Source organism: Dipodomys merriami, unplaced genomic scaffold (assembly GCF_024711535.1).
Source record: "Dipodomys merriami isolate MVZ:Mamm:240054 unplaced genomic scaffold, mDipMer1.0.p SCAF_13, whole genome shotgun sequence".
Classification (NCBI taxonomy): domain Eukaryota; kingdom Metazoa; phylum Chordata; class Mammalia; order Rodentia; family Heteromyidae; genus Dipodomys; species Dipodomys merriami.
This window is the reverse complement of record NW_027202604.1, coordinates 19,027,226-19,042,839: the sequence shown is the minus strand read 5'-3', so window position 1 is coordinate 19,042,839 and position 15,614 is coordinate 19,027,226. Positions and strand designations below refer to the sequence as shown.

General features: G+C 38.7%; 1 protein-coding gene across 19 annotated transcripts in view; it reads left to right on the top strand.

Annotated features, from left to right (window-relative positions):
* Fhit (fragile histidine triad diadenosine triphosphatase) overlaps positions 1–15,614 on the top strand; it is a 1,320,449-nt gene that overhangs the window by 601,318 nt on the left and 703,517 nt on the right. Inside the window, exon 1 of one of the 19 annotated variants that reach the window (XM_070018854.1) lies at positions 1,733–1,781. The exons of the other annotated variants lie outside the window; for them this stretch is intronic. Coding sequence (XP_069874955.1) covers positions 1,766–1,781 — 16 coding nt within the window. The 5' untranslated portion in view covers positions 1,733–1,765. Of the gene's footprint in view, positions 1–1,732; positions 1,782–15,614 lie in introns of those variants that run through there. 19 annotated transcript variants of the gene reach the window in all.

Below are 15,614 nucleotides of genomic sequence, written 5' to 3'. Positions count from 1 at the left end.
GAGGATAGCACAGTTGTCGATTAACTGAGGAATAAAAAAATAGAACTTCATACTCATTCCAAACAGCCATCTCTTCTTAGTTTAGGGAAGGCTCATCTGTCTCAGGAGGGTACCAAAGCAATGTGATCTCAGTCTACCTTTTTCTGGTGCATGTTTATACTTAATGTCTTACATTAAAATAGTATTTTAAATAAATAAGATGATAACATAACCAGCAGAAAAGGTGTTTTTTTGCCTTTAAAATTTTATTGTGAAGATGCTGTACAGAGGGGTTACAGTTACATGAGTAAAGCAACGAGAACATTACTCGTCTATCATTGTTACCCCTTCCCTTGTTGTCCTACTATCCCTTCCCTCCCCCACCTGCCACACTCCTCCCCACCCCCATCCCCCGCCTGAAGTTGTAAAGTTTGTCTCCAATATATGGTATTGTCTGTATCATTGTTGCAATGGGTCATCCTGTGTCCTTGTTTCACTGCATTGTTATTCCCCTTCCCCCTCCCCAGATTAGACAGATGTATATACAAAATGCAGGGTACCAAATCAAGTACAGTGACAACAGGGGATATACCACAGGGGGAAGAGCATACAAAGGAAACAAAATAAAATCACATGGTACATTTAAAACAATAACAACAAAGACAGACCTCCTGTGTCCATATCTTGGGGTTCATTTCATTTAGCATCATCTTATATGGGTATATGTACATAGCTTTTGAGCTTTTCAGCTTATGTGATAAGATTATCCTATATGTATACTAATTCTTGCAAATAGGGGAAACCATGGGACCTACATTTCTTTGGGGCTGGGTTACTTCACTTAATATGATTTTTTCCCAAGTCTTTCCATTTCCTAACAAATGGGGCAGTGTCATTCTTTCTACACACACATATATATATTATATGTATATAAAACATTTTCTTGATATATTCATCTACTGAGGGGCATCTGGGTTGGTTCCATATCTTAGTTATGGTGAATAATCCAGCAGAAAAGTTTTGAACTCACTGTTTATTTTTATTGTTACTAATCTGTGAGCAGTTTCAGTGGAAAGTCTAAGTCTCAATTTTGTTGCTGATATCTTTACGGTTGTATCATCGTCTCCTTGCTGTCTTCTAAGAATATAACTAACCTTTGTTACTTCTGAAGGTCTGTAAGGTTTGAGCCTGATTACCTGGTAGGAGCTATGTAGAACCAGGTATTTTAGCCTGACTGACAACATAATTTTCTCTTAGGTAAAATGAGTGTGAGTGAGGCTAAATTCCTATGGCTCTCTAATTCTTCTTTTCTAGTAGGTTTTGAAATGGCTGTAGTTATCAAGAGATCGTTTCATCTTCAAGATTTATTTCCAGTTCAAGAGATTTGTTGGAACTGAGATCTATCTGTAGAATGCTAATACTTTAAAAGTCAACTATGATACTCTTCTTTTCACTGAAGATGATTGCTTTAATAGTTGTTAAATAAGATGTGTCAGGATAAAAATAAATCAGCTGGAATTACATTAAAATCTTTACCTGGAGTGTTGCACATGCAAAAGTCTGTAATATTAGTCAGATGTTTTTAAACTGTTCTACTTAGGGATCAGGTGTCCCTTAGAAGCCATTTCTCATGGAGCTATATCTGCACCTCATCCTGGAACAAGCAACCAGGCCATACACAGGAAGCCTAACAACAGTTGAGAACTCATACCCCATCCCCATTTGTCTGAACCCCAGCAGTAGAACCAGATGTACCTCATTGAATAACATAGCACCCTCCCAGCCTATGGAAAAAGAGAACGGTGAGTACAAATGGTTGGAACGAGGGGTGCTGAGATACTTTCTGATTCTCCTTTGGCATGATGCTTCCAATTTCCCCCAGAAGTCATGTGTAGAAGGTGGATCCTCAACTGGGGGTGGCAGGCATTTCGTTCCCTGGTTTGATGCTACTAGAGCCACAAAGCCTGCAAACCTAAGGGCCGTCAGATGCAGGTGCAGGATGATGGAAGCCGCTTTAGAGAAGCTTCCATCAGCTCCATGGAGTTTGGCACACAACCATGCTTGTTTTCTCATTTGTGTCCTTCTGAACAGAGGGTGGGACATAGGCTGGCTTGTTAGACAGGCCTGACAGAGCAGGGTAGGATGACACTAAGGAGGAATATGCCTTAAAAAAGATGGAAATAAAACAGAAACATGGGCTATTTATGGTGGGGAAGGTTTGTGATTTTTATTTTTTTTTCCGTTTTCTGCTGCTTATGGGGGCAGTAGGGAACCCAGAAATGCAGGAAAAGTGAACAAGTGCAGTTATGGTGTTCAGTATACACTAGATGGAAAATGAACTATGTAACTTGTAGACAAGGACAAAGGTGTCAAATGGGATAAGCAAAGGAAGGGATAACAACTTCCAAAAGAGAAAAGTATGTATCATCTGATCTGTGAAATGGTAACCGCTGTGTACAACACCTTAATAACAATGAGTATGCTGTAAACAGATGGAAATTATGTTTTCTACCCAAAACCACAGTTTTTAAAAAACAGTTCTTTGAGAAGCATTTAAATGTCTACCTCATTCCAGAGCCCTGTTATTTTCTGGCAAAGACCATGAATATCAGAAAAACAAAACTGGATTGTAGATGCCACAAGGCTGTTCTTGTATACTTTTAGGCCAAGTGAGATACTGGCCTAACTACAGAGAAGAAGGTCTCTTAGCCCACTGGCAGATTTATACAGGGAGACATGACTCATTTTTTATGAATGGAACCTTGGAAACAGTCCAAAAGTGACGAATGGATAATTCTCTAGAAACAAAACATGTCTGTCATATCATCCATGCAGATGCCAGCATCTTTGCAGAGGTTCTCAGTAAGTGCAATGGGAGGTAGAACAGGGGAACCTGCTAACAGATGACCTGTTACCTGGGGCCACTTGACATGAGCAGCACAGTTAGCCTTAGAAGGACAAGGGATGGGCTGGGAGATTGGTAGAGAGTCCTAAATGATCAAATTTGTATCTCAAGCCTAATTTAGGTAGGGCATTAAAATTTAATCTGAGACTAGAAGTAGAGACTTATAGTTTGAGAAAATGACCACCAATTCATAGATTTTAGCCAACATTCTGTGAAAGGGCTAGAGATTCAAAGTAGCATGAAAGTGGAGGCAAAGAGTAAAACTCTACAACATCTTTGTCCTATTGAGTGAAGATTTGGAAATTATTGTTTACACAGACTGATGACATATATCCCAACAAAGAAAATGGCTTGTCACTCAACAGCATGTTCAATATAGTATGTGATTTGTTGATTGCTTTAATTTTTAGGAATAGAATCCTGAATATAGTAGATGGTTAATAACTATTGCTGGGGTAAGTTTCATTTTGGTTCAAAGCAGAGTGGTTAGGAAAGGAACATTCACTTATTCATTCAACAAATATTTTCTGAAGGCCTGTTATTTGCCATATTCTTCTCTCATCTTTTTCCAGTTCTAATCTAAGTTTGGCATGTTCTCAGGCTGATAAAGAGCTAGTCTAAGGATTAAATGGAACGTTTTTGCATGTTTGCAGCCAGTGATTCTATTTAGCACACTGAATCCATGTCAGTTCTCTGTCTATATTCCCACAATATCACTGTACTATTCTCTAAAGTCAAATTGATCACAAAGACTTACAAGGTTTGTATATGAGTTCCTCTATCTGCCCCTCAGCTCTAACCATTACCCACTATTTTCATCTTCTGCCATTCCTGTATTCCCCATACTGGTTTGAAATGGCAACCTCCATATGTATGTCCATGTCTTCTCAACATGTGTTCAGAGAAGGGTCTTAGAAGATATAATAATTTAGTTAAGGGTCTTATGCTGAGCTTAGATGAGCATACTATGTGAGCTGGATGAATCCTAAATCCGGTGACATGTGCTCTTAGAACAAACAGTAAGAGAAGATTACACAGAGACTAGGTGGGGAGATAGCACCATCACAAAGACAGAGCTTGGCATGATGTGGCGACAAGTCAAAGGAAGCTAGCAGCTTCTGGCAGATGATAGAAGCAAAGAGGGTATGGGCTTGCTGACACATCTATTGTGTTCTAGTCAAAGGTGAGAGAATCAGTTACATTTTTAATTACCAATTCAAGGCTGGAATAGTCACTATGGGTCCCCACACCTTCTGTGCTCTAGTTATACTCACTTTTCATTCAGGGACTATTCTTCTCTCCTACCTCACCATCCTGGAATCAGCTTTTTCTCCTCCTTGGAATGCTATTCCCCGAAGTATGAGTACCTTGGCTACTGTGCCTTTCACACCTTCGTGCACATCGTACTCAACCATTACCCTCTCAGGACATTATCCCTCTCCTTTTCCCCCTGTTTTCTTTGGAACATTTATATTCTAATGTGTGGCATCATTTAGTATTTTGTTTCTTGCCTGTCTCAGATGGACTGGAATGTGAGCTCTTCCAGGGCAGAAAAGATTCTGTGGGGCAGTGTCAGATGCATCCGTATTACCTGAGCACAGTGGACCCATGGCAGGTGTTGAGGAAATGTGTGTTCAGTGAGGATTTGCAGGATGCACAACCCTGACTGGTAATCATAGCTTCTTAGCTTTTAAGCTGAAAAAGGATGGGGACTTTATTTAGCAAGTATAAATGATTTGGTAAATTCTTAACACCAGGCCAAGTGATGTAGCAGTTAAGAGAGTGAATCAACCTGGATTTTCCTGTCTCTGCCCACATTCACATACAAACACACTCAGAGGTATGGTAACATTCATAATTGCAAATGATCTTCTTTGAACAGGACAAATAATGGTGGATTGACTATGAAAAAAGACTACCCTTAAGTCTCTCAAGCACAGTTTGGCCTAGATTTCCATGTGGTTTCAAGCTTGAGTGAAAAAATGAGTTGTTACTCAGCAGAGAGAATTGCACAGAATCCTTTGTTTCCTCTTTGGCTGGCAGAGGTATTACCTTGCCACTATCTTACTGTCTGTTGTCACTCTTACCTTCCCTAGGAAGTATAAGGTAACTCCTGATTAATTTGTTTTGTAAATCCTTCAAATGTATTTTTACTTATACAATAAATAAGACAAGTGTCACTAAGTCACTTTACTTTGTCTCTGAATTTATTTCCGCTGGGCGCCGGTGGCTTACGCCTGTAATCCTAGCTACTCAGGAGGCTGAGATCTGAGAATCGCGGTTCAAAGCCAGCCTGGGCAGGAAAGACCGTGAGACTCCTATCTCCAATAAACCACTAGAAAACCGGAAGTGGTGCTGTAGCTCAAGTGGTAGAGCACTCGCCTTGAGCTGAAGAGCTGAGGGACAGTGTCCAGGCCCAGAGTTCAAGCCCCATGACCGACAAAAAAAAAAAAAAAAAGAATATTCTTATGAATTTATTTCCTGAAATGTGTTAAAAATGACTTAGGTTGCCTATATTCAGATTACCTAAGAAAATGAGTAGTGAATCAACTAAATGTAAAAGGACATGAAGGGGGCTGGGAAGGTGGCTCAGTGGTAGAGTGCTTTCCTTGCATGCATGAGGCCCTGGGTTTGATTCCTCAATACCACATAAGCAGAAAAAGCTGGAAGTGGTTCTGTGGCTCAAGTGGTAGAGCACTAGCCGTGAGCTGAAGAGCTGAGGGACAGTGCCTAGGTCAAGAGTTCAGGCCCCACAACCAACCAAAAATAAAAAATAAAAAAGGGACATTAAGGTATGAACAAGGTAGAAGATGCTGATAAAATCCAGGTATGGTGGTTCAGTCCTATTATCCCAACACCCAAGACACTTAATACAGAAGGATGATGAATTTCACACCATTGGAAAGACACTAGGGATTGATTGATTGCCTTAGCATTATTGAGATTTGAATTCAAGGCCCCATGGTTGCTGAACAAGTAACTTACACTTTAGCCAAGTCCCTAGCCCCAATTCCTACAATTTGAAATAAACCTCTAAACTTCTGTGCATTTGATATACTGTGAGCTTTTTCCTTTTATAAGGCATGGTTCAGAAGGAATAATAAATACACTACTTTCTACTTCCTACCTTAGGAAGTGAAGATGTGTAAACAGTCCTGATGTTCAGTCATGGCTTTGAGTTGCTTCACCAAAGTGGTTTTAAATTAAGTCCTTAGGGGCTTAGTTTAGTAGATGCTAACTCTGATGAGCTTTAATGGTGGTCATTGTACCTGTGTCTCTGCTCCTCTCACAATCCTGATAAAGGAGCCTTTAGCACTGTGTTGATACTTTTCTCTCTGAACTAATTTTAATGGATTTTTTTGGTGGTGTTAAGCAAAGCATTTCTATGTGGTTGTCAGGGCCATGAGATACCCTAACATGAAGCCAGTGACCGTTTTTGTGGAATCCTAGGCCTGTGTGCACTGGAAAGTTTCAAGCCAGGACTTAACTTGCATCCTTTTTCATTCATAAGGTTTGAAATAAAGGTACTCTTCCTTTATTCATCTTTGTCTTAGCTCAATTTCATACAGGAGGACAGTCAGGACACAGTAGGTACTCAGCACTAATATAGTTCTGCTACCTCTGAAGTGTTAATGAAAAGGACATTATATTTAGTCAAACCATTTGGTATTCTGAATGTAATCTAGTAACCAGCTAATGAATTGCTTGACTAAGTAAACGTTTTCTTTAAATTATATCTATGTAAAAGCAATCTACTTTATATTAAGCATAGCACATTTTAAAATCTTGCATTTACTTTTGTAATTATATGAATATCTACTATCTATTACATGAAATAAAACTATAACTTTATTAGAAATAACCTATGAAAGATTTCAGGGTAAAAATTTTCTTTTATAATTTTGTTGTATTACTAATTTCTCTAGAAAAGCAATATTATATAATCTGATTTTTAGCCTATTTGTTCTTAATTTTTTCTGATGTGTTCAAATGTATTTATATTTTTGAGCTAGGCACTGGTGGCTCACATTTGTAATCCAAACTACTCAGGAGGCTGAGATTTGAGGGTCAAGATTCAAAGCTAACCCAGGCAGAAAACTCTGTTAAGAGTCTTATCTTCAATGAGCCACCAAAAAGCTGGAAGTGGAGCTGTGGCTCAGGTGGTAGAATACTAGACTACTTGAGCAAAAAAGCTCAAGGGGCAGTGCCTATACCCTGAGTTTAAGCCGTAGTACTGGTGTGTGTGTGTGTGTGTGTGTGTGTGTGTATGTGTGTGTGTGTGTGTGTGTGTGTGTGTGCGCGTGCGTGCGTGTGCGCGCATACACACACACACACAAGTTTGTTTTTTTAGTAATGCCATATAGATATAATTTTTCAACATTCATGTCATGAATATTTTGGTAGAGGATCTTTGTGTCCTATTTCTGACAAATGGAAAAAATAGAATTATCTGCTGCTAAAATGATAGTTGTTCAGATGCTGGAGTGGATGTGGCCAAAAGGGAACGCTACTGCACTGTTGGTGGGAGTGTAAACTTGTTCAACCACTCTGGAAAGCAGTATGGAATTCTGTGCTTCCATCAGAACGAATGACACCGCCCCATTTGTTAGGAAATAGAAAGACTTAGGAAAAATCATATTAAGTGAAGTAAGCCAGGCCCAAAGAAACATAGGTCCTATGGTTTCCTTTATTTGCAATAATCTTATCAGATGAGAAGACAAGCTCAAAAGCTATGTACATATGACCATCTAACATGATGCTAAGTGAAATGATCCCCAAGATACGGACATAAGAGGTTTTTATTTGTTGTTGTTGTTTTTAATGTACTATGTGATTTTTTTTGTTTCTTTTGTATGTTCTTCCCCCTATGCATATCCCCTGTTGTTACTCTGATTTTAGTACCCTGCCTTTGTATATACATTTATCTAATTTGGGAAGGGGAAGGGGAATAACAAAATGCTGCAACAAGGACACAGGATGACCCATTGCAACAATGAGACTCACAAGACACTATGCTGGAAATGAGCTTTACAACCTTGGTGGGTAGGAGTGGGGGAGGAAAGATTGGGGGAAGGAAGGAGGGAAGGGATGTTAGGGGGAAAACAAAGGAGGGGGCAATAATATTCGACAAGAAATGTATTCATTACCTTACTCATGTAATGGTAACCCCTCTGTATAGCATCTTTACAACAAAATAAAATTAAAAAAGAAAAAAATAAAATGATAGTTGTTGTTTAAATTGACAGATACTCCTAAATTTATTTTTCTCTGACAATTCATGAGGATAGTTAACTCACTATAAACTTAAAGAAGTAGATTTGGGGGTGGTCTTTGCCATATTCATAGATTTAACTAAGGTCATTTTTCAAATTTTTGAGTTGCTACTTAGGAATACTCCTAAAACATATTTATGAATTATTTTTATTGATATATTACTTTAAGGTTCTTTGCTCCTATCTTTTATGAAAAAGGAAAAAAAACAAACCTCAGTTTATTAAGGATGATGTAGGAAAGAACCCCTCTACATGTTATATTTGTTTCAAATGCTGTTCCTAATTTTGGTCCCAACATGTTCTGTTTGCTTAGACAGTAATGTTATTGAAAGATAGAGATGTTATAATAAGTTTAACTTATCAAATTTATTTATGAGTTTTTCCCAGTTCTTTTATACTTACACAGCTTTTCTATCCTGAGATCAGTAAAGTAATTATGTTTATTTTCTAGTATTTTAAAAAAAGATTTTCATTTTTCTTCCTTTTAAAAATTAGTTTACTGTCACCAGAAGTTTATAATTCTTCGTAGGCAGTCTTCAAAATTTACTTTCTCCTTTTGCAACCCTTTGAAAGAAGAAGGATGCTCTTGCCAAATTTTTTAATGAGGAAGCAGGAATGTAGCACTAGGTTCGACAGCAGGGTTTTTAAATCATGGTCTTATTTTTGCATTCCGAGGATAATATTACATGTAAATTTCTTTATTGACCTCCTGAGTTAGTCATGACAAGTTACTAGGTTTACATAGTCTTTGCCTAAAAATAATAATGAAAAATTAGATCATGGGAATATGATAGGGTTGTAATATGTCTTCTAAATGACCAACGATGTTACTGTATTATTTATATAGATAATGTTCAATGTAGTTATCTTTTAAAATGCATTCTACAATAATGTAATTTCTTGAAAAATGTTAATCATATAGGACAGATCCCTTATAACTAGACTGAGAGGCTGAATGCTATACCTTGGCCACTGTTGGAGAACATACGAGTCACAGCAGGTCATCTTCCTATGGCCCTGAGGAAATGAATGTAGAAAGGCAGGGAAAATAGCTTACTTCCTATGATTTGCTCATTCCATCCAGGAGGAAAAAAAGTGATAATTTGGTTGCAGGGGGAAAAGTCTAAGAATATGTGAAAGGTATAGAGGGGTTGGATAGAAGAATTATATACTCAATCATAGTTAAAGTTGACTTATATAGATGGAAAGTAGGAAAAGTATCTGTGTTGTATTCTATGCTCACTGTTTAGACTACCAGTCCTGACCTTCATCAGTTTTCAGCAATGAAATTAATAAAAATTTGCCCCAGTAAAAATATATTTCACCTTGCCAGGAGGTAGTATTAACTCTTGACTCTTCATAACTGTCCACACTTTTTTTTTTTCTGTCCACACTTTTTGTCATTAAAAAATGCTTTTGAGGAGGCTGGGAAGGTGGCTCAGAGGTCGAGTGCTTTCCTTGCATGCATGAGGCCTTATGTTCGATTCCTCAGCACCACATAAACAGAAAAACCTGGAAGTGGCGCTGTGGCTCAAGTGGTAGAGTGCTAGCCTTGAGCTGAAGAGCTGAAGGACAGCACCCAGGCCCAGAGTTGAGGCCCCATGACTTGCCAAAAAAAAAAAATGCTTTTGAGGGCTGGAAATATGGCTTAGTTGTAGAGTGCTTGCCTAGCATGTATGAAGCAAGCCCTGGGTTCAATTCCTCAATACCACATAAACAGAAGAGGCCAGAAGTGGCACGGTGGCTGAAGTGGTAGAGTGCTAGTCTTGAGCAAAAGAAGTTCAGGAACAGTGGCCAGGCCCTGAGTTCAAGCCCCAAGAGTGGCAAAAAAGAGAGAGAGAGAGAAATGCTTTTGAATTGCTTAGCTTAACAACTTCCTGACATGTTTTTATAGCCAAAACTCAATAGAATTATTAAAGAATTTCCGCTGTCTGACATAACTTTGAGCATGAAATGAGTTTGAAAGTAGGATGATACTATTTACGCTCAGTGGGTTGGACATTCCTGTGATTTTTTTGTTTTGAAACCACAGGCAATTGCAGTAAGCATCACAAATGAATTCCAAGACTCCTTTTATAAGCATACCTATTACATCATGGATGGAATGGGTCACTCCTACTCAAGTGATTCTTGTCATTGTCCCAGCTATGAGAGCATATAATTCAATACAAGGTGATTTTTCATGCAAATTCAATTTATCATCTCCTCTATGGATTTAACATTGCTCAGCTACCATACTGTCACATTTTTCTGTGTTGCCAAATGTTGTTTGACTACTTTCGAGCAACTCTGTTAAGTAGGTATCATTGGTACCTCACTGAATAGATGAGGGGGAGAGAGCATCCCAGTTCAAATAGCTACAGAATGGACGAGACAGATTTCAAACCCAGGTGGTCTGCCTCTTGGTTGTGCCCTAAAATAATGGTGGTAGGGCCCCTGGGGATCAGTGTGGTCTTTGTTTTTTCCAGCCATGCATATTGTATGAGACCAGCTTTTCTTGCTCCATTTTGGCCACAAAGTATATCATGAAAGATTGGATACAAAAACAGAAAAGAAAATCCAGTCTTGTTTTATCAAGTCTTTTACTACAGATACTGCAAAACTTCATAACAATGCTGATTTTCACATTATGGTTTTTGAATACATGATTACTGTGAAACATAATTCCTGGCAACAGGTGGTAGGTTTACTGTTGTAGGTAAATGAGTAGATAATGTAGAATTTTCTGTATTCTCATTTCTTACTAATTTTCAGGAGGTCTACTTTCATGAGAACAATCTCTTTTGTATCATCAATAATTTTCCATAAATACAGCAATCAGAAGCTATTTGGATTGAGGCATAGAATTCATGTATATCTCTCACTTGATCCATTCATCTACTGAGGGGCATCTGGGTTGGTTGCATATCTTAGCTATGATAAATAATGCTGCAATAACATAGTTGTGCTGGTAGCTTTATTATAGCCTTGTTTGTGATCATTTGAGTAAGTGCCCCAAAGTGCTGGGTCATAGGGGAGCTCTATGTGTAGTCTTTTGAGGAACCTCCACTTTGCTCTCCAAAGTGGTTGAACCAGTTTACATTCCCACCAACAATGCAGTTGGGTTCCCTTTTGCCCACATCCCCTCCAGCATCTGTCACACTTTAGAAAAATGTAAGTCCTTATGCTCACATACATACACACACATATGTAATATGAGCCTTATTTCTTAAGGGCAAAATAATTTTGATGTGTGAGCAGCAATATCTAAGGGTTAAGGAGTATAAGCTCTGTATTCCAACTCAGCTCATTGTAGGATCAAGCTACATAATTTGGACTTCCTTTACTTATTTCATGCTTAAAATGAAGAAGATGAATATTCACCTCATAGGCTAACTTAGGACATCTTGTGAACTAATATATGCAAACTGTATGAACTGCCCCTGGCACATGAAAATAGATCAAATATTAGTTCTGTTGTTCCTGTTATGCTTCTATTCAGTGAGGGAAGTTATAGAGGAGTCAAATGTAGGTTTGTGTTCCATAAATTTTCTTAACATTTTCTCTTCTTCTTTGTAAATATTTGTCAATTAAAACAAAATTCTGTTTTGTTTTGTTTTGTTTCTCTCTGGGAGCAGGTCTATGAAAGTGGCCACTGTCTTAACTGTTGTGGTTTGTTCTCTTTGGATTAGGATTGCATCAGCATGTGTTTCTCTTCTGGTAAAATCCATAAATCTGACATTAATGCTGTCAGCCCTCCCTCCCTCCCTGAATTCCCTCAACTGTTTGCAGTGCACATCCCGTAAAGGTATAGATTTCCCTCTCTCCTTTCCTCAACATGTCGAGGATTGCTGTGTGGGCCCTGTGGCAGAATCTCTTGTCTTGCCATGGGGCTCTGCAGTGGCTCCCTGCCATCTGTAGTCCTCATTGGCTACCTACTCTTAGAACCCTCATTTGGTTTTCTCCACAGCTTCAGCACACACTTTCGCTTAAGGGCTTGTTTCGCAAGTGCACCCCCCTTCCAGTGCTTCGGGTCAGAGGTGTCCCTTTAGTTTCCACTCAGTGTCTGTCTGTTCCTTGATAGCATCCACCCTCCCTGCCAATGTTTGTGGTGGTTTGCTGTATCCTGAGGATCCAGTAGCCAGCTGTGTATTATCCAAGGAAATAGCTTCTATACACATGCTTTCCTTGCAGACTGAGACATGTATTTCCAGTGGGGACTCCTCAGAGACAGATACTAAAGACAACATTCATATGGGGCACAGAGGGAAAGGCCCTCTTAGCATCTTTGTGTATCTTTCTGAGCACTTGGATATGACTTACATTTCTCCCAAAAGATTTGGAAAAACTCTTCTCCTCTCATAGATTTCTAGTTATTCTATTGACATGGGAAATAAAATGGCTTGTGATAAAGATTGGAGAATTTTTAAAGTCTAAAGGAAATCTAACGCTGGATTTTGTTAACTGAAAAACATTTGTTCTCTAACTTCCTCTTTCACTCTTCTCTCTCCTTCCTCTCTCCTCTCTCCTCCTCTTTCTCCCTCTCCCTCTGTCTCTCTCTCTCTGTGTTTCTCTCCCTCCCTCCCTCTCTCTCTCCCTCCCTCCCTCCCTCCTTCCCTCCCTCCCTCCCTTTCTCTCTCTCTCCCTCTCTCTCTCTCTCTCTCTCTCTCTCTCTCTCTCTCTCTCTCTCTCTCTCTCTCTCTCCCTCTCTCCCTCTCTCCCTCCCTCCCTCCCTCCCTCCCTCCTTTGTGCCAGTCCTGGTGTTTTAAACTCACGCTGAGCTTTAGCTCAAGGCTAGCATTCTACCATTTGAGCCACAGTTCTATTCCAAGCTTTTTGGAATAATTGGTTAATTGGAGCTAAGAGTCTCACAGGTTTCCTATGCAGGCTGGCTTGGAACCACAATCCTCAGATCTCACCTTCCTAGTTGTATTACAGGCATGAGCCACTCAAGGCCCAGCAACATTTGTCTTCTTAAAATAATATAAGGCTGAGCATCAGGGTCTCTCGCCTATAATCCTAGCTACTCAGGAGGCTGAAAGCCGAGGATCACAGTTCAAAGCTGTAAGTGGAGCTGTGGATCAAGTGACAGACTGCTAGCCTTGAGCAAAAAATCTCAGGGATAGTGCCCAAGCCCTGAGTTCAAGCACCAGTTCCAGCACACACACATACAAAAAATATTCATGATCTAAATAAACAGGGAGAGCATAACGGTGACAATTTTCCAAGGATTCATAGGACTGCAAATCTTTTCGTTGATGGCAGTTTGGGAAGCAGTCTATTGGTTCTGGCCCCTTAAGGCCTCTTCCCTGGTCTTCACAGTGTTACCCTGTACACAGCCCTTTGATGTTCATCCTGAACTCAAAGATCAGATCCGTTTTTTCAGCCAGTCTCACAAAATTCAGTTGTTGTTGTTTTTCTTTTTTGAGCTTGAAAAATAATTGTAACTCAAATGACCAAATTTGCCTTTTAAAGTTGGGCAAGGCTACCCAGTTCCTATGGCTAACAGAGAAGCATTTCATTCTTTTCACCAGTCGCTGTGCAAACTTTTTCTAAAGCATGTTTTCATTTGAGTTTTCTTCATTATTTCCTTAATCATTTTCTCACTGGAGGTTGTGGTTGAGCACGCGATTAGGTGCTATCACTGGAGCTCTGAAAGCTACAGAGACTCATTAGATCGATATATTGTATTTGGCAGTTCTTTTATTAACTGTGTGATACAATTATATGATAATTAACAAATGGGTGTGATGGGAAGCATTTGGGTTAGAGTGCGAAAGAACTCCAAGCTCTTGAATCAGCAGCTTTGTTGATTCAATAAACTTTATAATTGATAGGTTGAATATAGTTGAATAACAGGTGTTTTCTATTTTCAGAAAATATTGAACAAATTATTTTCCTGATCATTTGCACTAAGACGTTGCTTGTCTACATAGTAAATTTCACCATTTATGATATAATCTGGCAATCACATCTATAGGGAAATTTATTTCTCTTTCTTTCAAATAAACACAGCACATATTTCTTAGCAATAAAATGAACAAAATATTAATGCTGTTAATTTTTTTCATTTGTCAAAGTAGTAAGAAGAAAGTAGAAAAAAAGCCTCAAATTCCTGCCCAGAAAAACAAAATCCTTCTAATCTGCTAATCTTTTAAGATGCTTTACTTTCTTGTCACTGTTTTCTAATGCTTTTAAACAAAACTTAGGATAGTATCCCACATTTGATAATATTGGCTGTGTGTGTGTGTGTGTGTGTGTGTGTGTGTGTGTGTGTGTGTGTGTGTGTGTGTGTGTGTGTGTGTGTGTGTGTGTGTGTGTGTGTGTGTGTGTGTGTGTGTGTGTGTGTGTGTGTGTGTGTGTGTTCACTCAATGCTGACACTTTACCACGTTAACAATATTCTACTCCCCCCTTTTTGGTGGTTAATTGGAGAATAAGAGTTTCATGGACTTTCCTGCCCAGGATGTCTTTGAACTATGATCTTCCAATCACAGGCTCTTCTGTAGCTAGGATTCCAGGCTTGAACTACCAGTACCTACCTCTTTCCTTGTTGGTGGTGGTCATGGGCTTGAACTCAGGGCCTGGGAGCTATCCCTGAGCACTTTTGCTCAAGTCTATTGCTCTACCACTTTGAGCCACAGAGCTACTTCTGGTTTTCTGGTGGTTAATTTGAGATAAGAGTCTCAAAAACTTTCCTGCCTGGAATGGCTTTGAACCATGATCCTCCTGAGAAACTAGGACTGCAGGCTTGAGCCTGGTCTCTTCTTACTTTTAACATCACAAAAAAAATTCCTTATTATTAAAATAGTGTTTAATAACGTATTTTCAGTGGTTTCATAATAGTCCATTGGCTTTACTTTCCATCTATTACTTTACCTCATTTTAAATGCTTAGCTTCAGAATTCTTATGCTGAAAGCATTGTAAAATTTATATACTCTCAAAGAAATTTGAAAAACATTTTACTGTTATTCACTGGATACTAATGATATTGCTAATATGTACTAATTTCATAAGTGAAAATGGTGTCTTGTTAAGTTGCATTTATTTAGTTACTAGCAAGATATTATTGAACATTTGATCAAGAGATTTATTTGCTACATTTTTACTATGAAGAAATTGAGACTCATAAGTGGATTGTTTAATCAATTATACAACTGATCTGTCAACCTGTTTTTCTGATTCTAATGGCTCTAAACTTACTAACGGGGTATCCATTTAATTTTTGTTTTGATCTTTCCTAGAATTATTCCACCTTTTTTTTAGCATGTATCACCATACAATTGAGTATCATACATTATATTACAATCACAGTCTAACTAGGAATGACTAAATTGTGGGTGTGCTTTTGTGTAAACTTTCATCTTTGTGGTCTTCTAAAGATGACTAGCTTCTTTGCCTCCCAGTACTTGTTTTTATGTCAGCTTTATTAATATCAAATTTACATAGTATACTATTCAACAACTTCAAATGTATAAT